The 25,263-nt window shown below is 36.6% G+C and overlaps 1 protein-coding gene and 1 long non-coding RNA gene across 6 annotated transcripts in view; one reads left to right on the plus strand and one right to left on the minus strand.

The window, feature by feature from the left end:
- The window catches only part of LOC137333788 (uncharacterized), a 29,513-nt gene extending 20,972 nt beyond the window's left edge, over window positions 1-8,541 (minus strand). For both annotated transcript variants that reach the window (XR_010965990.1, XR_010965989.1), the window contains exon 1: window positions 8,433-8,541. This is a non-coding gene — a long non-coding RNA (uncharacterized lncRNA). The remainder of the gene's footprint in view (window positions 1-8,432) is intronic.
- A 434-nt stretch (window positions 8,542-8,975) lies between these two features.
- cdk6 (cyclin dependent kinase 6) overlaps window positions 8,976-25,263 on the plus strand; it is a 213,743-nt gene continuing 197,455 nt past the window's right edge. The window contains exons 1-2 of one of the 4 annotated variants that reach the window (XM_068003147.1): window positions 8,976-9,175; window positions 11,222-11,527. In XM_068003147.1, coding sequence (XP_067859248.1) covers window positions 11,298-11,527 — 230 coding nt within the window. In that variant the 5' untranslated portion in view covers window positions 8,976-9,175; window positions 11,222-11,297. Of the gene's footprint in view, window positions 9,176-9,626; window positions 10,188-10,877; window positions 11,036-11,221; window positions 11,528-25,263 lie in introns of those variants that run through there. The other 3 variants (XM_068003138.1, XM_068003155.1, XM_068003129.1) reach the window with 3 other exon arrangements.

The following is a 25,263-nucleotide window of genomic DNA, read 5'->3' on the forward strand; positions in this document are numbered from 1 at the left end:
TTGGAAAATATGAAGATTGAGCCAAAGAATGCGATATTAGGAGAGGTGTTCATAAGCTTGGTCGAAGAGGTGGATTTTAAGGACAATCTTAAAGGAGGAGAGGGAGATGGAGAAGCAGAGGAGTTTAGAGAGGGATTCCAGAGCGTGGTGCATAGGTGGCTGAAGGCATGGTCACCAATGGTGGGGCAAAGGGAGGGGTGAGAACATGAAAGGAATTAAATACAAGTATGAGAATTTTAAATTTGAGGTATTGAGGAACCCCGGGAGCCAATGTAGATCAGCAAGGACAGGTGAGAGAACTTGGTGCAGGATAGGTTATGGGCAGAAGAGTTTTGAATGAGCTGAAGTTTATGGAGGTTGGAGGATGGGAGGAAAGGAGGAGGGCATTAGAATAGTTTAATCTGAACGTGCAAAATGCATGGATGAGAGTTCCAGCAACAGGTGGGCTGAGGCAGGAGCAGAGATGGGTGATGTTACAGAGGTGGAGAGGATATGAGGTCAGAAATTCAGCTTGGGGTCGACTAGGATGACCTCTATATATTGTATGGGATAAAGAGGTGTCAACATTTCAGTTATCAACGTTGATTGACAAACTATATGCTTTCTATCTAGTTATGAAGAATATGAAACAGATTTAATGGAAAGTCATTGCTATCGGAAATGTTTCTTTTAAATGGTAAAATTAAGTACAATATTAAAAGTGTTTTTAATGATATATCTTCTGATAGATATTGGCATTTGATGAAGAATGGTGTGAAATAGCAGCAATGCCAAGCTCACTTGTATTGTTCCAATAATGCAGCCTTAGCACCCAGTCTTCAACCTATACACTTCACTGAACTGAAATCCCTCTATTCTTCGTTCTTATAACCCAGGTATCTCAGATTTGAGACTAGTAAAATAACCATTTTTGCATTGTAAATGTTCGTCGCCTCACGTTATGTTCTCCAAAGATGAAGAACAATTTTGCAAATCAGTATGCCAGTAATACCAAAATAAAATTCTGAACTTGTCAGTAATATATGTGCCATTAATAATAATCAAAATATCATAGTTTTATTTGTATACTACATAGTGGTGAATTTCCACGGAGATTCTTCCACTTGTCCGCTGTTATTTTGGTGAAAGAGCCATAGAAACTCTGGAAAATTGGAGTTAAAGGTGTTTATGCTATTTTTCCAGGGTTTCCGTGGCTCTTCTGCCAAAGTTACGGTGGATGAACAGGAGAAACACCATGGAAATTCACCCCCCAAATTTCTAAAGTTTATCCAAGTTTGTGGTTTTGGTAAAATGCATATCTAAAACTACTTTAGCTTACTGCTAAGGGAGATTATTTTTCCCATTGTCATAATTTAACTGTAACATCTTGTATTTTTTCTTATTCCTTACTCCCGTTTTTCATGGATTCACTTATTTTTGCTTTTATTCTATGATCTACAGTTATTTTAACATAATTTTGTTAGCAACTGATTATGATGATTAAAAAAATACATATAAAACACAAGGGTTCTGTTTAGTTTGAAAATTTATATCTTGAAAACTTCAAACACGAGATAATTGCAAGGCAAGAAATAGAGTGATAGATATTGATAAAATATATGTCGAAACACTTAAAAATACAAACAATTTTAATAAATGTTTCAATAAAATACATATTAGCTATTAGGATAATTGTGCCAGCTACAAGGTTAAATTAAAATTGTTATTCTTATAGAATGAAATGCATGTTGAATGAAAGGTTTTAAAAATATTAACTAGAGCTCATTTCAATATTTTAGCTGACACTAATGCCTATGATTGCTTGCTTTACACTTCATGGTGCTTAACAAAACATTTTGCATAGACATTACAGGGATTTATCAACTTTATACTTAACAGATATGCAAACTTGCTACTAGACATTATCTTTAAAGATTAGTTCCATAGAAAAAAGAATCAGATATTTAACATTTGACGCTGGGATTCATACTCAACAATTATGTTTGTGATTTTTTAATGTTTAAAATAATGCAATAAAACAATAACTATGGATTTAACAAAGATTGTAAATAATATAGTAATTATGAAATGAAAATGAAAATCTGCTTAACAGTTTGTAATGGAATAGTTGTGAACAAAATTTCTCAAATGTAAGGTTATGAGTTTGCTGAAGTTAATTAAAGTTCTCTTTGTTTTGCCTTAAATCCGTGTTCATCAAGTAATATCTTATAGAGAGACCTTTTTTAAGGTAAAGCAGATAAAGAGATACGCATGCCAAATTGCAGTATGTATGCAACATTGATTTAAGAATAAAGTGACTTTTCAAAAACATTTTTTCTGGAAAGACAGGACACTCATATTTCACAAATTCAAGGCTGAAAGATTCCAGATAAACTTTGTTCCCGTTCATGAATTGGGACAATATTTGTTGCAAAGCCAAAATTAGTAGAAATTTAAGGGATTTAGGAAGCTGGTAATTATAAACAAATCAATAAAATGTAATTTGATAAATGACTAATTATAAACAGAAGGCATTCATAAAATTCCTAGATTTCAAACTCTGAACATATTTTACAAAAGCCTGGGAGAAGAAAAATAAATACAGATAAAGTAATAGAAACTTAAAACTAGCTAAGAAAGCAAGTTTAATATTTTTAGCAAGTGTAACAATCAAATAAAAAGCAAAAAAACTACAGATGCCGATTATCTAAAACAAAAAGAGAAAATGCTGGAAACACTCAGCAGGTCAATCAGTATCTATTGAGAGGAAAAAGGAGTTAACCTTTCTAGTGTGCACCTTTCACCTAAACAGTTTGACAAAGGATCCACACCCAAAATGTTAATTCCTCTCTTTTCCCCATAGATGCTGCCTGACCTTGTGAGTGTTTCCAGCATTTTCTGTTCTGTAACAATTAAGTCTTGTTAAGTAATTTGAACAAACAAAAATAATTTACCTGAAGAAGTAATAGACTCCAACAAGTAAGGTTGTTGCAATCTTAGGAATTTAAATAATTTAGTTACATTCGCCATCCCTTTTGGAGGGAGTCAAGTTTTGGAAATATAACTTTTCAAACAGAGGAATATGAAATAAGAAACAAATTAAAAATCAAATCTAAAAGATGGTAGAATATATAACTATGTGTATACAATTATACACTTTTATTGAATTCAGCCAAAATACAACTACAGCTTTAAGACAAAACAAATATTAAGGTACTGAATATGGGTGAACTATACAGACCCTTAGAAATAAGAAAAAAATCTTCACTTTGTTTAAATTAATTGAAGTTGTTCCCCCCTCACTTATGAGCTCAGTCTTATTTCTACAAAACAATAGTTGGAGTCTCATCAGCATATTTCAGTGCTTTCAAATCATTTCAAAGGTAATTTTAAGCTGTTAACTACTAAGGTCCAAGAAGGTTAACGAACAGTAAGATGTCATTATATCATAGCAACAGGTTTACTTGATATAGTATATTAGGTTTCAGACATATTTTCAACATTGGGATTATTAGATATTGAAGTACCTTATAAACATTACATTCCAAAGGTATTTTAAACTAAGCATTAAACAATGAGGAAGGATTTTGTATCAAACTGGCAAATATTATAACTGGGAAAAATTTACAGAACATAATGCAGAGATTTCCTTTGCTAAATCATCTGCTCACTAGTTGCTTCCGCGTTTACAAAACCAGAATTTCAAATATTGAGCTAAGAACATAATACTGAACCAGACAAAAGAACCAGAGGTGACCTGAGGAAAAAAAAAATTATGCAGCAAGTTGTTATGACCTGGGTTTCATCATATGAAAGGGTGGGGGAAGCAGATTCAATAGTAACTTTCAAAAGGGAATTGGATAAATACTTGAATGGGAAAAATTTGCAGGGCTATGGGGAAAGAGCAGGGGAGTGTGACTAATTGGATAACTCTTTCATAAAGCTGACGTAGGCGCGATGGGCCGAATGGCCTCCTATACTGTATCATTCTATGATTCTATTACATTAAATAGCTAGTTCTGCCACAGTTAAAGGGATTATATTCTGGGAACACAAACATGACTGAGAAAGCTAAATGTCATAAACACTGAAAGATATTTATTCTACATGTCTATATTTGAAAATTCCTTATTTCATTACACAGTATGCAAACACTGTGCCTTAACACTGCATTTGAACTAAAGAAGAAAATTCTCCTTCATTTTAAAATGAAGTAATTCATGTTTTATGGTAAATTCCCCAGAATGCTCTTTCTGGTTATGGATGTTTAGAAACAATAATTGCCTTTCATCCATTAATAAAAGGCATCCAATTCAGACCAAACACTTTTTTCAACAGGAAATATTTGACTACAAAATACAAACTGTTTCTTTTCAAGATCTGGGGGATTTTCCAAGAATGAAGAATAAGATATTGCAACTATGACACCTAAGTCTGCATTTACAAAACATACAACATGGTTTCATTGTCTATAATTTGAGATTCTGATGATTATGAATTCTTTGGGGAAAAAAATGACCTGAAACCAAAAGCCTATAATATTAATTTGTAACAAGTAACTCTTTTTGTGTCTATCCGATCCTGAGTCTTTATGAAGCAAACTTTGTAGAAAAAACTTACTTCTATCACTAAGCATATAAAGATTAAGTAGGAAAAAAAGAGATTGTTCCTTTTAGATAACGGAGTACTTAGTTTCACAGGATTATAATGCAGAGGTACAGTAATTGTGAGCATAACAAACTTAAAAGGCACTTGCTATTATTGACGAAAATATTATGCATTAAAATGTGTCTTTACAATGAGTCATTTATGTAAGTTTATTGCTTCATTTAATTAAAGATTAGCAGTATTTGTAAATTTGATTTAAAAAAAAATATCAGCAGTTGTTTTGGGCATTGCAAAGTGTCAAATAATGGAAGTGTCAAATAAATCTATTTTTTACAATATTTCTTTCAACATATGAATAAAATATCAGCTGTTTAAATGACTATGCCTTTTAACATGATTCCTTTTTATATCGTGCATGTAATGTGTGTTTATATTTTACGGGTAAATTGGAGGAATATTGTACAGAATGAAATTATTTGACACCTCTGCTATTTGGCACTCTGTAATGCCCAAAACATAGTTGTGTTCTATATCAAATATATGTAAAAATATACAAGTACTGCTAATCTTTAATTAAGAAGCAATAAACTTACATGAATAACTCAGTCAAAGGACACATTTTAATACATAATATTTCAGTTTATAGTAGCAGTTGTGACATAACAAAATATTGTTTATAGAGATCGGGTTCAAAACATGAAAAGAAAGAGATTTCCAACATCTGCTGAGTTAACAATCAGCAGTGAAATAAAGGACTTATACTCAAGCCCCAGCCACTTATCCTTAACAAAGAAGTTGGAGACCAAACACATCATTAAATCAATTTACCCATCCTATACGATGTAATATGTCAGTAAATTTGATTTTCATTACTTAGATGCTAAAGATCAGAATAAAAGCAATTCACATTCCAAATGCCAAGAGGATTCAGAGCAACTAAAGTTTGTTTCACAACTAATTTGTTTATCCTGACTACACAATGAATAAAATGGTCTGGTTTTCTGAATCAGCGCTTACTTAGATTCTGGATCTTTGACCTCTAAAAAGAAAAATTAGCAACTTAATCTAAAACATTTATAACCATGTTTCGAAAACATCATAAAGTCTTGATGGCAATCAAAGTTTCATCTTTGAACAGAATTGACCTGAATTCAATTATTTCATACAGAATGTTAAATGACAAGGAAAGTAGATATGGTAAATGTCTACTTCTTTACAGTGAAAAAGGAAGGCAGATCATATTACCCGCATTTGTACACTGTGAAGATACTTTTAGACATATTCATAAATAGAGTTAGCAGGATAATTCCAGTGAACACTACACGTTATTCCATTTTGTATCTACAAAAAAATAATGTGTTTTTGCAGCTCTGCTTTCTATGTTATCTATACCAATCACTTTATGTAGCTCAAATGTGTTTATTTTATAGAAGCTGCAAAGCATACCACAAACATTTGGTGTTGACATGCATGTTAAACATTATTTATTGCTGCATGTCAGTAAACTACTGATGGCTAGATGGTTATAAGTCTTGATTAATCCCTGGGCATTTTTTAAAAAAGTATACATTTCTAATTCAAATAGTTTCAAAATGAATGTGCTACTTTCTTTGAAAGTTACAAAGCTTTCTAATAGTAACAAATTATTACAGCATGCCTGGCAGTTCCAAATCACAATAAATTATTAGCATATTTCAGACTGCAAACAGTCATAAAACTTACAAAAGAGTTGCAGTGTCGCTGTCACTTTCCTACATTACAACAGTGACTACAGTTCAAAAAATACTTCATTGGCTGTGAAGTGCTTTGAGACATCCTGAGGCTGTGAAAGGCGCTATATAAATGTAAGTTCTTTCTTTTTCTGATTGTTATTTTCAATTTTAAAAGTATTCTGCAAATGGTTCTATAATTATTCTGCACAAGATAAAACATCAAGTTAACTCAATCCTGTAATTATAAGTATCCATGTCAACACTTTTTTTCCCCTACATACTCAGAAATAGATAATATTCATATCACATTGTAAAAATACCATCATTTTAGATATGTAATGTAGTATGCATGAAAATAGTATTCTGATTTATCATGTTAATTACGTTAATTTCAAAATCCATTCCTCTTGCAAATATGAGGAATTACATCTTGTGTCCTGCATTTAAGCAAGTACTTTGAACTTTATCAACAAATCAATTGCCTTGTTGTTGGGTTTCAAAGGAGAAGTCAGTTAATTGTTCAGTAATAAGCATATTTATTTTGATCTTCTGAACAAGCAGGAGGTTGTGTTTTGAGTATGTCAAATTAATAAAATATTGGGAAAACATAGCACATAATAATGTTTGTAATCGAATGTAGTTTCATAATTCTGTTGCATGTTGAATATACAGGTTGAAGGCATACTGAATCAATGAACCATGATATATGGTATATTTTTCAATGTAATTTGTGCTTTCGAGCATTATTATTCAGCATGTTGTCTAAGCTGTTATCATTATCTGGTTTCCAAATTTCTGAATTATTTAAATTTTGTTAGGCAATTATTAGCTTGTTCATTTTAAAGTTTTCTTATTGAAAAGAAGTTACATTGTTTCTCTAAATCAATAAACCCTCTGTAGGTGATTAAAACTTTTAACAAGAATCAGTTATTTAACCAATTTAAAGCATGTTTGTCAATCTATCTTGTATAAATAGTGACAGCTACATGAACCATAATAAAATGCATTAAAATATTGACCTTTAATGTTTCAATGTCCCATAAAGTCCATCATACCCACTTACGTAAAATGACTTTCCAAATCAGATCTGTTTTAGAATTTATTTGCTCCTATAAGCATCAATATCAGTAATGTGAGGTGTGTGTACAAATGCCACTGACCTCTGCTCTTTGCCCCTGGGAACCTGCCAACCATGGAGCCAGGACCTTTGTGGGAGGGGAGGGGGGAGGGGAGGAGGAAAGGTCAGTTGCATCAGTACAGGAACTATGCAGTATTGATATCTTAGGATTTTTCATCAAAATTTTAAAATGAATCAAATTTGAAAAGGTATTTTTCATGTACTCTTTAGCTCATGCTGTAAATATACAGAAAAAAAGATTACTGTAGCTTTAACTGTGACCTCTTTGAAACAAGTAGTGCATTGATGTCTGAAAATTATGAGTATGTTTTTTATTTTGCAAATCACACAAAAATCTTGATTGCTTTCAGAAATCCCAACAGCTTAAGAACTTGGTCTATTTAAAGAAAAGAACATTTTAATTTTACACATTTGTATTTTTTTTTGTTCTGGTTATCAAATATTTTAATGTAGCATAAAGCAGTGGATATGAATGAATTACTGATATTGATATTGAGGAGAGCATATGATACATAGACAGGTTTTGAATGCAATGATATAAATGATGTTCTTAATAAAAACATAAACAGATACATGATTTAATTTTGTATTTGGTCAGATAAAGTATTTACTAATTCTTCACGTCATAATATTTGCTTAATCAATGGAATAGAAAGCTACATTTTCACAAGGGTTGTTTTGAAAAACAGTATATTGCAGTTTATATAGGCACAATTTTCAACTATTGTCAACAATTCAACTATTATGCATTTGCCTTGTGCTTTTAAAGAAATAATAGATTAATTTCTCACAGTTGCCCACAAACTTCTAAAACATTTCAAAAGTTTTTCAGTGATTTCAAAAATGTAAAAACAACACAAACTTTGACTGTTTTGCAATTTTTGTTTTGCTTCACATTTCCTCAGACTTGCACCATTCATTCTCCTCGTCTCGCTTTTCTTTTGATTGTAAAGTTGTTGTAAACTATAAACAGGAAATCTAGTCCAAAGACTTACCAAAATAAAATTCAGCCACAGTATTGTGTCTTCATGTGCCAAATACGAAAGTATCTTTAAAAAAGAAGGGTGCAGATTAAGTTGCTCGCTGGAATGTAGGTTATTTTGAATGACTACAGTGGTAGGGCCAGGCTGAAATCTTGTTTCTGATTTTAAAAAAATATATACATATATAAATCATCATGACACATGAATGAGCAATCGTTGAAGTTTTTTTCCGGAGAAATAAACCGATTCACGTTTCCTGGAACGAAGCAATTTTTAAACAAGTTCTAAGTTTTCAATGCAGGTATTGATGTTTTACCCCCCTCTGGCCCCACTTGATTAGTGCAGTTTGGCCTCAATAACCCTAAAAATCTGAATACTCACGTAAAATGAGTAGTGAACTGCAGAATATTTGAACTTTGTAAAATACTCTATTTATTCCACTGTAAGTTAAATCTATACATAAAAAATATATATTTTCCTGCTGATATTCTGAAACGTGATCTATTTCCTTTTAAGTATTGTGGGTAAAAGAACTACTGTACGATAGACCCTTTGGACGTGTTGGTTTGGAGAAAATAAACGTTGTGTTGCAGGTTTAGTTTTTTCCCTTTTTACCGATTATTTGCGTAGGGTTTAAACCGGTTACTTTCACGTCACTTTCGGGGGGCAAAGGAGCAAAGTTCTACTCAAGAACTCAGATATGTTGCTGGCAACGTAGACAAGGGCAAAATAAGCTGGAAGTAACAGGATATGCGGTACGTACACATCGTGAACTTTATTACTTTTGATAGTTGTTCGCATTATACTTTGCAAGTTCACGATCAAGGCTGATTATATTATCTTGTTGAATTCCAACACTTGTGCGAGCGTATGAAAAAGGGTCGGAATCCAGTGGGACAGTGGCCAAGTTTTTAACTGGCTTAACTTTTCCAGAAGTTAACTGAGCTGAACCGTTAACATGTTAGGATCCAGGAAATTGGGTTGGATTTTTTTTCATGCTTATTTTTTAATGAGGAGAAAGTGTGTCGGTAGTTGGTGGCGGGGAGAGGAGAGAGTGGGGGGAAGGAGGAAGCTGATCTTGCGTTGTGTAGTCTTAAGTTTCTTTTCCTTTCGGCTGCTGGAAACTTGACAGTGGGAAACGAAGGGTTCATTGAGCTAAGAGACACACACATAGGGAGAGAGTGATTGAGTTGGGAAGAGAAAAAGGCCAGGCGGCGTTTTGCCTTTGTTGTTTGAGGAATGCGGAAATGTTGATGCTCTGTGTCAACTGCTGAAGGGGGGTCACATTCAGGCGTCGTGGGAAAGAAAAGGCAGCACCGCTGCTCTCTGCTCTCTCTTTCTCTGACAAGGGCTAGAGGGGGAACAAAATCCTCAGGATAAAAAGAGAAAGGAGGCAAGGGGGGGGGGGGGGGGGAGAAACTCTCCGCCCTGGCTCCACGTATATGTACACACTGCAGATCTACAAAAAAAAACTTACATTTGCCTGATGATTTTTGCACATTAACATGTCTTGAGACGGTCGTTTTCTTTTTTTGCATGAATTGCAACCTCCCACCACCCCCCGACGATGGATATCCTCGTTCACACGCTACAAAGTGTGGAGCATCTACCTGTGTGGCCCAGTCTGGAGCGATCAGGGCTGTCGGTCCGACTCTAGAGACTCGGCTGTGTTTTTTTAAAAGCAAATTTAAAAAAAGTTAAGGGCTTGAGCTTGACCATAGTTTTAGCAACTAAGCGGGCGATCTTTGAATATACATTTATAATCAGGTAAAGTGTTTTGGTAAAATACGTCTTGGATCTTCGACGCGGTGTTAGTTTGCTGCATTTTATATATATATATATATATATATTTAAATTGATCATTTTAAAGCTGCACGGTGTTTCGAATGCGGGCTCTGGAGTCTCACTTAAAATGCACTTGATGCCAAATGGGATCGAGTCGTCGATGTTTGCTCATAAATTTATTGTGCAGTCCTCCTGATTGCAGCATTCCCTTCTTTCTCAGTCCTGCAAACAACATTCCCAACAACACTCAATTGGTGTCATTTAGAAGACGGATGTAATTTTTGGTGACAGACAAAAAGAAACAACGAATGCCTTAGGTTGTACGCGTTTTTGTTTAATGGAACACCGACAAGTGGTGGCGGGTGTGCTTTTTTGTTGTTCGAAGATCTCATGTAGGTACACAGATGTGAGAGGAAAATAATGCGGGAGAGGGAGGGAATTCCAGGCGGTTATCGATGATCGCTCCCCCCCCCCCCCCCCACCCCGACCCCGTAACAATTTAAATTTAAGTTAAAGTGACTGACAAAAAAAAAAATACTATTGGGGATTCGATCAAAACTGCATTCGGTGACTTTTTTTTTAACAGGAGGATCGGGGTCTCTGTTAATTTTAACTATTTGTTTTGTACACAATATTTTCCCAGTAGCACGTGTTGAAGGCGGCCGGTGTGCGCATGCTTTGAAAGAGTGAAATCCCGACCGCTTTCTGCAGACAGCCGCGGTCTGTTCTGCATTTTACCGAGGAAGAGTCCGGGGGTTGGTGCATGTGTTTTATTCATGCTTTCTTGCGGGAAACCGAGCTTTCGGGGCAGCTCTGCACAACTTTTAATGGTACAGCGTCGTTCCCATAACTGGAATCATTAAGTTTATGTCAACTCTGGTGATGAGTTGCTTCATTTTTTTAAAAAAAAAGTTTATTTAACCCCTCATTAGCAACTATCCGTACATTTTTATTTTCTGTACTGGGATTTTGTTTATTAATGTGTTTTTTTTTGGCTTTTTTTTTGTGTCTTCTAGATGTGATTGGCCTGTATTTCCACCCTTGTTGTTTCCGTGTATGTGACATACATCGCGGGGATCCGAAGTTTGTACAATGGATGGTAAAGACAGCAGTTTCTCTGACCGCTACGAACCGGTGGCCGAGATCGGGGAAGGGGCGTACGGGAAGGTTTACAAGGCCAGAGACAGGAACAACGAAGGCCGCTTCGTGGCTCTGAAGAAAGTACGAGTTCAGACCGGGGAAGAAGGGATGCCTCTCTCCACCATCCGGGAGGTGGCTGTACTGAGGCAACTCGAGTCCTTCGAGCATCCCAACGTGGTCAGGTGAGGGGGAAAGTAGCTGCCATTGAATGGGGGAAACCCCACTGACATAATAAACCCATACGCAACTTGTTCATGACAACTGGAGAGAAACTAAAAGCAAATCTTTAACATGTGCCCCGTGCAGAGCAGTTTAAAAGTTTTATATAATCAGACTGGGATTTAGTTAAGAAAAGGGCCAAAACGAGACCCTTAGACACACATATTGGCGGAAAACGAGCTGACTGTCCCATGCAGATAGTCAAGTGCGAAAGCATCAAATGTTCACCAGTCCCACCCACAGAAATACTGCACTTCCTCTGGAGAAGCAGCACACATTTATTGAAATTGCACCAACAAAACAAGTGCATCTTCTTCCTGGTCAAGATGGGGTTCTCCCCAAACCGGATTGTAAACTTGGCTAATCATGCCGACTGTATTATCTTAAATGTTTGCCATGAAAAAATATTTCGGGGGCGATTTGCCCATTCACTTTCCGAGTTAAAATGATAAGTTTAATGCTTCATTATACAGATCATGTATATGTATTTTTTCATATTTGAGGTATGCATTAGTTTGTGTAATTTCTACCGTTTCGATAACTTCTACTTTTTTTTACAAATATAACCAACACATCCACCCCCCCAAAAAAACCTTGTAATTTAAAGTGCCCGCCCGCGCCATTTCAGGAAGAGCGAGCGGCCGAGAAACACAAAACGGATGTTGTGACACGAGGGACGTTTTGTGCAAATTAGGTGAAAATGTAGCAAGTTTCCTCTCTCTGCCAAACAAAACAAAAACTCTGTTATCTTTGGATATTGGCGAGCCTTTTAAAGTTTCCTGTTGCAATTACTTTAGTTCACAACTTTAAAATAATAATTGCAAGAGGGACGGACGTGTCATTATAATTTAAAGGACATTTGGAAATTCCTGGTTTGGGGGTTGTTGAAGGTCTCGCGTAATTAGCGCGAGAAGTGAGCGTGAAGGCGCTGTTTCTCCCTTTCCCGTCCGCTTTGTGTGGGTTGCTTCCATCCCGTCCGCTTTTGTGCCTACGCGTCATTGCTGGTGTCAATCTGTCCGCCTGTTCACTTTTCTTTTCACAAGTTAAACATTTCCAGCTGTACGAACTGCCACCGTTATCATTCTGCAATAGCGCATGCAAAAAAAATACACAAATGAGTAAATTGTCAATGATAAGATAAATTTTAGCTGATACAGCTATTTAGGGAATTTCCCCAAAAGTCCTAATTTTGGGGGACTCGTGTTCTGAGTGTATTTTTTTTACAACGGCTTTTTACTTTGGAGACATTTCGTGCATGTACTGGGATGACTGTTAACATTTCTTTGTTTCTTTCTCCCTTTAATTCTTACAGTAAGGCAGAAGCAGCAGAGCGTCTTTTGTTGGAGTTTTTCCTCATTTCATGTCATTTGCATACAGCTGCAGAGTAGTCTGTTACCTTTGAATGCACATTTGGGTTTTAATTTGGTTATAGAAACCACCTTAAGTCACTTCTAGAATAGAGGTTTTCATTTTCACTTGGCAGTAGGAGTTTCCAACTTCTTGGCTGTAGAAACTTTTTGGGGGGAGGCAAGTGAGTAGAACATTTTTGGCCTTCCTTATTAAATGCCTTTTTTGTAATGTCTCATTTTATTGCAAGTGGCATATCATTCTGTTGAGTCATTATCTATTCTAAGTTTGTATTTTTCATTATTTCTACTGAAAACCGCGAGTTAACTGTTAAATATGAAATGCTCTGCAATTTTCAATTTTGGCTTTTGCATGATCTAAGCAGAAGGTATTTTCTGCAAATTTAAAGGGACAAATTCTTCATTAAAAGAGCGTGATGAACCCATTTTTATTTGTTGACAAATATGTGATTTGATTATTCAAATTGCATGAAGTTATTTTGATGAAAATGGCCATAGGCTCTTTTAGTTCTTCTTCCACAATTTTCTTTTAAGAAATTGGCATAATTTTCCTTCAAAATTGGAGGAAGGAGCTGAATCATGTTAATCGGAAAAAAAAATCTTTTGGGAAGTGCAGAAATACTTTGTGTAAAATGGTCTCCATATAATATATATTTTTCCACTAGTTAAGTTAAATCACATACAAGGAGAAGATTTCCTCCGCTTATTTGTAGCAAAATAATATATGCATTCTTTATACGCATGCCTGTGATTTCATTACAAATTGGAACTAAACCCGTATTTTGTTTGCAGCTGGAAGTCTACTGGACATCCACCATATTGGGTGTCACAGCTGCTCTGAGGGCATATATCATAAGTCTGTCAGTGAGCACACTCAGCTTTCATTCTAAAAGAAAAAAAATCTTGCATTTATATAGCACCTTTCGCAACCAAAGCAATTTATGAAGTACTTTTGAAGTGTAGTCACTCTTGTAATGTAGGAAACACAGAAGCCAATTTGTGCACAGCAAGGTCCCACAAACAGCAATAAGGTAATGACCAGATAATCTGTTTTAGTGATGTTGGTTGGGAGATAAATATTGACCAGAAGAGCATGGGTGATTACTCCCCTGCTTTTCTTCGAATCGTGCCATGGGATCTTTTACGTGCACTTGAGAGGGCATATGGGCCTTGGTTTAACGACTCATCCGAAAAATGGCACCTCCAACAGCGTGGCACTCCCTCAATACTGCACTGAAGTGTCAGCCTAGATTATGCTCCGTTACAATAAAAACCACTTACTTTGCAGACATATTTGGCAGGTCAGCAATTATGGGATGTAATATGGCAGTTTCTGCATCGGGCTACCAGCAATTTATTCTGACAAGGTGGAAAATAAACAATTCGTAAGCTGGGTGGTCCTAACCTAGTGGAGATAAAAAGAAAAAAAAAGAATGTGTTGGAGATCTGAAATAAAAACAGAAAATGTTGGACAGATGCATCAGAAGTTGCAAAGAGAAAAGGTGGATTAATGGTTTGGTTCGTCAGACCCCTCATGAAGGATCTGCAACTGAAATGGAAGCTTATCCTTGCTGGTGCTGGTGAGCCTCCTGTGCATTTCCTGCATTTTCTAAACAAAGCCCAGTTATTGTAGGCATGAGCCCATGGCACAAAACTTCCTTCAGTTTAGCACAAATTTGATAATCTCACTCACTCATAAGGATGGCTGAATGGGAAGTGGAAAATTCATGCTGCGCGGTAGAGGGACTGTTCTTTTGAGATTGAGGTTCAATCCACTTAGGCAGGTTACAGGGAATGTCAATCTGTATCTGGCTTGGATAAACCTGATGCTGACTTGGATGTCCAAAATACCACCACTTATAGTATTGAGCACCTGATTTTTTTTACACAAGCTATTCAACTGTTCCACAGCAACAACACTTCCCCCTCTCGCCAACAACAACTTGCATTTATATGGCAACTTTAACGTAGAAAAAACGCCACATGGTGTTTCACAGAGATGAAATGAAAAAAGTGCACACCGAGCCAAAGAAGGAGATATTAGATGGGGTAGTCAAAAACTTGGTCAAAGAGGTGGGTTTTGAGGAAGAGCTTAAAGGAGGAAAGATAGGTGGAAAGGCAGGGGGGTTTGGGTAAGAGAATTCCAGAGCATGGAACCTAGATAGCTGAAGGCACGGCCATCATTGGTGGGGCAAATGGAGGGGAGGATGCACAGAATCAGAGGACTGGAGAGGTTGGAGGTGGAGGCTATAGGGCTGGAGAAGGTTACAGAGATAGGGAGGGGTGAAGACATGAAGAGATTTAAACATGTGGATGATATTTTTTAATATGAAGATAAAGATTGTATTTTTTTTTAACTTTTGAGGCTCAGTACTCCTTCAGCATTTACAATAAATGCACAACTGACTTTTGAAATTATATAGAATTACATAGAATGTACAACACTGAAACAGGCCATTTGGTCCAACTGGTGTTTATGCTCCACACGAGCCTCCTCTCTACTTCATCTAACCCTATCAGCATATTCTTCTATTCCTTTCTTCTTCATGTGTTTATCTAGCTTCCACTTAAATGCATCTATGTTAGTCGCCTCAACTACTCCTTATAGTAGTGAGTTCCACATTCTAACCACTCTCTGGATAAAGAAGTTTCTCCTGAATTCCCTATTGGATTTATTAATGACTATTTATGGCCCCTAGTTTTGATCTCCCCCGCAAGTGGAAACATCTTCTTTACCCTATCAAACTCTTTCATAATCTTAAAGACCTCTATCAGATCACCTGTCAGTCTTTTTTCTAGAGAAAAGAGTCCCAGCTGTTCATTCTTTCCTGATAAGTATAACCTCTCATTTCTGGTATCATCCTAGTAAATTCTTTTTGCACCTTTTCCAGTGCCTCTTTTTTTTTTATAATATGGAGACCAGCACTGCACAGTTCTCCCAATTGTGGTCTAACCAAGGTTCTATACAAGTTTAACATAACTCCTCTGCTTTTCAATTCTATCCTTCTAGAAATGAATCCCAGTGGTTGGTTTGCTTTTTTAATGGCCTTATTAACTTGCATCGCTACTTTTAATGATTTGTGAATCTGTACCCCCAGATCCCTCTGCCCCTCTTCCACATTTAGACTCTTATTATCCAAGCAGTATGTGGCCCCCTTATACTTCTTACCAAATGTAATACCTCACACTTATCTATATTGAAATTCATTTGCCAATTACACGCTCATTCTGCAAGTTTATTAATGTTTTCCTATATTTTGTCGCAGTCCTCCTCGGTATTAACTGGATCCCCCAATTTGGTGTTGCCCGCAAAGTTTGAAATTGTACTTCCGATTCCCGAGTCCAAATCGTTTATGTAAATGGTGAACAACAGTGATTCCAGCATCGATCCTTGTGAAACAGCACTTCCCACCTTTTGCCAGTCTGAGTAACTACCTTTAACCCCCTACTCTGTTTTCTGTTTTATAGCCAGCTTGCTACTTGTCCCCTGACTCCACATGCTCTGACCTTAGTCATGAATCTACTAAGCGGTATCTTATCGAAGGCCTTTTGAAAATCCAAATATATTACATCTACTGCATTATCCTTGTCTATTCTTTCTCTTACTTCTTCAAAGAAATGATATTATTTGACCTTTCATTATCGGTTGTAAAACTGCTGTCCCCACACCCTAACATGCAACAGGCGCTCCTATCCTCCCATAGAATTTCAATTTTCAGTAGAGGTTATTGAGTTTTTTGAGTTATCAAAATGGTGCATTGCACCTTTTCTTCATGTGGAATTTCCAATGGTAGTTTATGACCATTATTGCTTTTGAGCTTTCAAACTGGAATTATTTTGGAATACATAGAAACATAGAAAATAGGGGCAGGAGTAGGCCATTCGTCCCTTCGAGCCTGCTCCGCCATTCAGTATGATCATGGCTGATCCTCTATCTCAGTACCATATTCCCACTCTCTCCCCATACCCTTTGATGCCTTTTGTGTCTAGAAATCTATCTAGCTCCTTCTTAAATATATTCAGTGACTTGGCCTCCACAGCCTTTTGTGGTAGAGAATTCCACAGGTTCACCACCCTCTGAGTGAAGAAATTTCTCCTCGCCTCAGTCCTAAATGTCCTACCCCGTATACTGAGACAGTGACCCCTCGTTCTGGGCCCCCCAGCCAGGGGAAACATCCTCCCTACTTACTTATCTTCTACATTCACAGCCATTTACTCTATAAGACACCTGGTAACTGTTTCTCTCCCCTTTTTTTCTTCCTCACAAATTGGTTCTCAGTTTTCCTTCTGTTTATATTTGCCACCTGCCTGATTCTAAATTGTGCTTTCTTTCAAAGTCCATCTGCCCAAATTGCTCTCTTTTTCTTGACTTGTATTTCTATGTCTCATTGTACTCCTAACTTCTCTTTCTTCCATAAAGCTCCTTCTTCCTTCTCTTGCTTCTTGTCGTGCTCTCACAAAGTCCCTGTTCTCTTTCCTGTAGATTTCTTCTTGGTCTTCCAAAAAGTATCCTGACAAGAATATTGGTCTGCACAAATCCCTCTGAGTCCTTAAAGTTCAATTGTAAACTAACAAATGACATTGTCAATTTACTGAACCATTTGGCTTCCATGAAAAAGAAATATTTTAAAAACTATAATGACATTCTTTTGCAAATGTAGGATTTTGCTCAAAGGCTATAACAATATATGACTAAGGTTAGGTATCTGTAATTAGTAGTTTGTAACCATTCTTATCATAGCCAAAATAACTTACCATCCACGTGTGTTGCAACTTTGAGATGAGCTCCAATGCGACAGTAATAAGAAGACCATCCAGAGCAGAGGTGTATCCCAGCCAAGGTCCCAGCCCCCTGCTCCTTTCCAACTCAGATCCTGGAGTAGTAGGGATTAGGGAAAGGTGAGAGAGACAGATACATAAAGAAAGAAAGAACAAGATACATATAGATAGAAGCAGAGAGAGTCAGAGCCACAAAGAGAGTGGCAGACACACAGAAAGAAAGTTAAAGATTTATGTAAATACATACATAGAAAAAGTGTTCGAGAGCCAAACAAAGAAAAAAATGGAAGGCGAGAAGAGTGGAAACAAACAGAGATAGAGAGGTATGCAAAAAGAGAGTGGGAGACAGAAAAAAACAGAAACTCACATGAAGAGGCACAGTTTTATAAATAAATTGTTCATGAGTAATGCCATGGGAGTTCAATTAGTAAGTCTTAATAATTTTGGTGAAAAAGTGTTTCCATGTTCTTGGAAGCATCCAGGCTACTGGTAGCATTATGTCCCTACGTTGGGAGTGTCCCTACGTTGGGTGGATGTCCACATTGGGTATGTGCCTATATTGGGTGTGTGACTACATTGGGTATGTCCCTACATTCGGTAGGTGCCTACACGCGGTAACCTGTACTAACTGTGATGCTACAAGTAGGCATTTAGTAAGGTCTGTGATGTAATTTCTAACATCATCTGCTGAAGTTTTGTACTAGATCCCACTGTAGCTTGTCATAAGCCAGATCTTTTGCAAAGAATGTTCCTTCTGATGATGGAGGTCACACAGCAATACATTTGCCAGTGAGTTATTGTGAGCATTAACATCATAGCCTTTTTACTCATATAATTTACAAACCAGAACAACTGACATTACTGGATGAACATGAAATCTGCAGTTAGTTTAAGACAGTAGAAAAATAAAATCTGTTAAATTTAATTATTGAAAATAATATAACTGCTATTATCATGTCCTGTACAATGAAGATTTAGTGAATAAAATCCATTTTCTTGCTAATCCAATGACTAAATCCTGGTTCATTTTATGGTTATAAATTAATGGGTGAAATGTGAATCCAACTTTCCTCGATTAGTTTTCAGTCACTGTTGTATTTGAAAAGAGATTGAGTTTCCACATTGTAAATACTGTCTGCCTCATATAGACTACATTCATTTAAGCTAACTGATAAAAGTAGAAATTGTGTTTCAGTTGAATGTGAGGTGTCCAATATCAGTTTTATTGCAATTTGGAACTATGTTTCATCATTATTCAGAAGTGAAACATTGCATATCTGCTACACATGTTGAATATATCAAATTATCTTGACAGTTACAGGTACTCATTTCTTACATATGAAATAGTCTCTTCAAAAAATCTTTACCAGCATTAAAAAGAGAACAGCTATAAATGTACCAATTAAGAAAATGTTGTTACAGGTCAGAGATTGTTAAAGAGTTCTAAGTAACTTACTACCCAGTTTTTACTATACAAATATACTCAGTAATTTAACGATATTTAGTATTTGAAGTAGAGAAATTGTTCAGATATGTACCACTTCTAGTGTAGTTCAGTGTCTCTATATTTTGCAACATCGACAGCAGTGCTGTTTACATTAAACATAAATCATTGAACACTGAGTTTACATTTGGTTGAAATGGAAATCTACAATCTTTCATTTCCGTTTGACACTGGCTGAGTTATTAAAATAACAAGCATATGTAGCTGAATCATTACCTGCAATACAGCTAAAAGTTAAAACAGTGGAACCTTTACATGTTCAGAATAACACCACAAATTTTTAAAGACTGGTTCATTTGAACCTCAAGATTGTTTTACAGCTCTGTAACATACTACCCAAACCAATTACTTTTAATATAAAAAAATCCATTTTTCTATTGAGATAGTTTCTGACATTATTATCTGTTGTCATATTGGTTTGTTTCTCTGCCCCTCATAGTGTGACAGTCGAATGTGCCAGCAAAGGAGGTTGAAGTAGCTTTTTTTCAATATGTCAATAATATATTTTACTGCCTAGTACAGAATTAATGAAAACATATCATAAAAACAATTCCTTATCACTTATCAGCTTATATACATTTTAAAAAAGATATCCATATAAGAAATACTGATGCTGCAGTATGAGGGTGCATTCATACATCTGAAAGAACGCACATAATGCATTAATATTAATCCCGAGGTTACCACCTGTGAGTCCTGTTTTTTAATTTCGTTCCTAACTTCTGATATTCCCTTAGCAGAACCTCCTCCCTTTTTTTCCCTATGTCATTGGTCCCAGCATGGACCATGACAACTGAATCTTCCCCCTCCCTTTCCAAGTTCCTCTCCAGTTGCTCCAAGATATCCTTTACCTTTGCACCAGGTAGGCAACACACCTTTCTGGACTCTCAGTCACAACTGCAGATAATGCTATCTATCCAAACCCCCTAATTATCAAATCCCCTATGACTACAACCTTTCTATTCTGCTCCTCCCCCCTTGGACTGCCCCCTGCTCCATGACGTCATGGTTAGCATTCTGGCTGTCCACCCTGTAGCCTATATCCTTATCCTTACAGATAGCAAGTACATTGTACCTGTTGGATAGGACCATTGTCTATGGGATCTCCTTCTCCACCTTCCCTTGGTTTCCCCTCACCCTGCTGACCAACAGTCACACTCTCCCCTTCCTGTACCTGAGCTTTCCATTGAGGTGTGACTGTACTCTGGCGTAAACTATTCAAAAATTCCTCCCACTCCCTTATGTGTTGGAGTGTCTCTAACTCGCACTCCAGCTCAAGGACTCTGAACTGGGGTGTCTCAAGGCAGAGACATTTCCTGCAGATGTGGTAATCCGGGACAGTCTCACTGTCCACAAACTCCCACATATCACAGTCCCAACACACTACCATTTCTAGCTTTTTATTTATTTATTTATTTGTTTGTAGTAATTTAATTCTAGATATAATAGTTACTTGATTTAGCTTGATTTCAGATTAATTTGTAACTAATCAGTCTTGTTTTTTGTTTATTAACTTCTTTATTTTAATATTCCCAATGCAATTTTGATCCCTTTAAAGTTGGTGTCCTCTATTTAATTAATTTTAATGCTATCCCCTTGGATCTAATTAATTACTGTGATTATTTATTTATATATTTAATTATTTACTGTTGCCCCTTGATTTAAATTACTTAGCACCTCCTTCCCCTCTGCACCTAATTCCCACTCTCACCATATTACCTTTGTCACTCCGTTTAGCAGATTCGCCTAACTCTCACCTAGCTCTGTGCTTAAATACTGATAAACTGCCATTGAACTTTATTAAATTTAGCCAGTGTTCTTTGATACTACCTTATACTTGATCTAAGTGGTTTTCTTATGAAATTGATAAAAAATTTTAAATTAAATTTTCAGAAAGTAAACATTGTAGAAACTGTTCATCATTGGTTTGTAAAGAATACCTGTCCTTCAACACAAAAGTTTGATTTAATGTGAAAAAAATTATAACATGGACCTTTCCAGAACATGGGTATTATACGCCATTTTTAATGAACTAGAAAAGCAGTCAAAACAAACATTATAATTTTGGTGCTAGCATGCCTTTCTGTGTCTCATTTATTGTCACCTATTGATATTGATGGAAAGTATATAATTTTAGTGATTTTTTTGGGCAGAAAGAATCATGTAATTACGTTATGCTATGTGCCGCTTTCATAAAATATATCAGAATTTTTCTCATTTGGTCCATTGGCAGTGCTGAGATGTAGGTTTGACTCCCAATGCCATTGAGTTCCCACAAGGAGATACAAGCAGAAGTCCAGGCTACACTCACACATTCCAGCATCATGATTAGAGGATCATTTGTGGAAGCCTGAAAGCAGACTGCCCTCTGACCTGTAGTTGCTGCATGGACCAAGGGAAAACAAATAAAGGGAGTTTATTATCAAAGGAAAACAAATAAAGTTGCTTTCAACTTCATATGTTAGTAGATCACAGCAGTAAAGGTTGTGTTGCTGTAAAAATACCCAGGTACTTTATTTTACCACATAATGAATGTGATGTCGCTGTCTCTAGAAACAAACTTATTTGGGACTTTTTGTGCTTAAACACTTTATTAAAAAAAATAAGTTGAGAGTTGTTTTTGGATTGTATTTATCCTTATAATATGATGAGTATGATATGATTTCAAATCCCTGCAAAATAAAAATAATTATATAGAGAATAATGGTTACCTGGGATTGATTACAAAACCGAAATCTTATCAAAAGGTTCAGCTGCTATCACAAACAATGAAAGCAAAGTTTAAATGATAAAAACTATCACTCAAAGCTTGAGGTGAAGTTAAGCAACGAAACCACTTCTATGTATTCAATAATTTCTGCAGTATATATGTTGTATCGATACAGAGTTCATTGGGGCAGTTTTATCTTTGCTCCATTTTTTTGTTTGTGATAGTTGTTGTTGCTGATGTCAACAGTCAGGATACTATCTTCACTTAAGGAATAATGCTTGTGATGTCATAGGCACATAGGAACAGGAATAGGCATTCACCCCCTTGAGCCTGTTCTGCCATTCAGTTAGATCATGGCTGACCTGTACCTCAACTCCATTTACCCACTGTTATTCCATATTGCTTGACCCTTACCTAACAAAAATCTATCAATCTCAGTCTTGAAAATTTCAATTGATCCAGCATCCACAGCCTTTTGGGGAGAGAGTTCCAGATTTCCACTACCCTTTGAATAGGAAAAGTGCTTCCTGATTTCACTCCTAAATGGCCTAGCTTTTACTTTTAAGATCGTGCTCCCTTGTTCTAGATTCTCCTACCAAAGAAAATAGTTTCTCTGTATCTACCCTATCAAATCCCTTAATAATTTTAAATACCTCGATTAGATCACCCCTCATCCTTCAAAACTCAAGGGAATACAAGCCAAGTTTATGCGAACCTTGGTATCATTCTGGTGAATCTGTGCTGTACCCCTTCCTAGGCCAATATATCTTTCCTGAGGTTCGGTGCCCAAAACTGAACACAGTACTCCAGATGGAGTCTGACCAAGGCTCTGTACAACTGAGGCGTCACTTCCTCTCCTTTTGTATTCCAACCCCCTTGAGATAAAGGCCAACATTCCATTAGCCTTTTTGATTACTTTTTGTACCTGTGCAGTAGCTTTTAGTGATTTGTGTACATGGACAGCTAAATTCATTTGCTCTAAGTTGTTTAATAAATAAAAAGCCCCAATTGTTTGAGTCTTTCTTTGTATTTCTATTTCCTCATATATCCTAGTGAATCTGTGTTGTGGCATCTCTAAAACCTCAATATCTTTTCTATATTGTGGAACTCTATACTGCACAAAGTTCTCTAAATGAAGTCTTACTGAGGTTATTATTGAGGTCTTATTGAAGTCTTATATAGGCTCATCAATACCTTGTCTTTTATATTCTATATCTCTTGTGATAAAACTTCGAATTCTATTAGCTTTTTTTCAGTCTCATCAGCCTTTAATGTTTTATGAACTTGTACTCCCAAATAGCTTGGCTCTTCCTCAGCACTGAGCCTACATGCATTCAGAGTATAATTACTGCTGTTACTTTTTTACCAAAATATCACCTCACACTAACATTAAATTCCATCTGCCATTTTTTAGCCCATTAACCCATCTTATCAATATCTCTTTTCAGCTTCCTTTGGTCTTCTACAGAATTATACCTCCTATTTTAATATCATCTGCAAACTTCAACACCACTCCCTCTAGGTCTACATCCAAATCATTGATATACACAGTGAACAGAAGTGGCCCCAGAACTGGACCTTGTGGGACACCACAATCCACTTCCAATCACTCTGGAAAAACTGTCCTCAACACCTACTCTGTTTTCTCCCTTCTAACCAATTTTTAAACCAGTTTGCTATCGTCCCCCTAATTCCATACTCCTTAATTTTCTCTAATAATCTTCCATGTGGTACTTTGTCAAAAGACTTTCCTAAAGTCCATGTACAACATCCACTTCATTTACCCCATTGAACATGTCTGTTACCTCCTCAAAGAATTCTGTGAGGTTGGCCAAGCATGATTGTGCCTTTTGAAATCTATGCTGGCTACTTCTAACTTGAAACACTACACAAAATAAATTGTGTGTATGTGATAGTGGTGATAAGGAAAGTACTAAAAGGTTTCATTTAATATTTCTTCTACCAAGAACAATTATAGTTGTTGTGAAGGGGATAGATTATGTGATTTTGTTTCCTACTAATTTGCACTCCTCTTCTCAAGGCATTGCTTCTTGCTGGGGTACAGTTCCATGAGTACCATTTGCTCTCTAATATATTGCCCAAGAGGTCATCCCATATGTGTGACCCTGGACAATGTATCAGAAACCTATTGATGTCTGAAGTGCATCACAACCAAGCCTGATCATGTCCTCACCAGACATGCACATATGCGGTTTATAGTGGGGGTCAGTGGATAATGATCAGGAGAGGAAACCCAGGCCGATTTGTCCTCAACATAGCCTAGGGCACTAAAGATAATTGTAGGCTAGGTGCTCTTTTGCACCTTGGCTCCCCCTTCCCTGGACCGAGTACTCTTTGGCTGAACTTTCTGCTCTCTTCAGTGGGCAGGTGCCTTAGATGCACCCCAAGTGGTGCAGGTGCCCTCCATTGTCAGTCAAATTAGGGAACCTCCTCCTGATCCCAGAAAGTCCTCCAAGGCCAGCAGTGTCGGTTCACGATGGGTGCATCTCAGCACTATGCCAAGATGTGCCCTGTTGCAGATTTTCGGATCCATATTTTCACTACCATCTCAAGGAGAATAGATCTCAATGATCATTAAAATATCCAAACTAACTTTCATTGTCTGAAGCACGCTGGTTTAGACACCCCATCAATGCCAAATCTAACCTCTTAAGACCTGCTATCCTGCGAATTTAACCCCTTGAATGCCAAGTTTAATTCAGTAGCAGCATTTATAACTCCCCATGGTGGCAGAACTAGAAATTCCAAAACATCAGAGTTTTTGTTGCTTAGAGGCGGTGCTGGGCTTTGGTAGTGCTGGGGAATGGTCTAGGGTTTGGCAGAACCGAGATGGGTGTCTTTTGGGAAAGGCTGAGGCCTTCAAGTAAAAAATGTAATGACTGCATTAAAAAACACAAAAGACAATGGATAAATTTAAATACGTTATTGTGAAATATGTATTTAAAATTTACTTTCAAAAATCTTTATTAAACCTTATTTTGGGCAATAGAAATTTCAGCAACTGAGAATAAATGGCAAATTCAGAAAGCATTTTGAGTGATTTGTGAGAACCCGGTGGCCAGATTGCTATACTCTCTATAAAATAACAGCTGTTGTGTCACAAAGGTATGACACCTTTAACATTGAAAAGCCCTATCACAGTGGCACCTACATGTGTAACAGATACTTATAATGAGTTTTCAATGAAATGTGCATTCCACGTAATGAGAAACATTAGTAGCCCGCACACCAATGTCTGCACAAGTTATATAAATAAACAGAAATGAGATGTGATGGAAAGCATGATGTTGCATTTGACTTACCGTATCTAGTGGTATT

The sequence above is a fragment of the Heptranchias perlo genome, chromosome 2, assembly GCF_035084215.1.
Source record: "Heptranchias perlo isolate sHepPer1 chromosome 2, sHepPer1.hap1, whole genome shotgun sequence".
Classification (NCBI taxonomy): Eukaryota; Metazoa; Chordata; class Chondrichthyes; order Hexanchiformes; family Hexanchidae; genus Heptranchias; species Heptranchias perlo.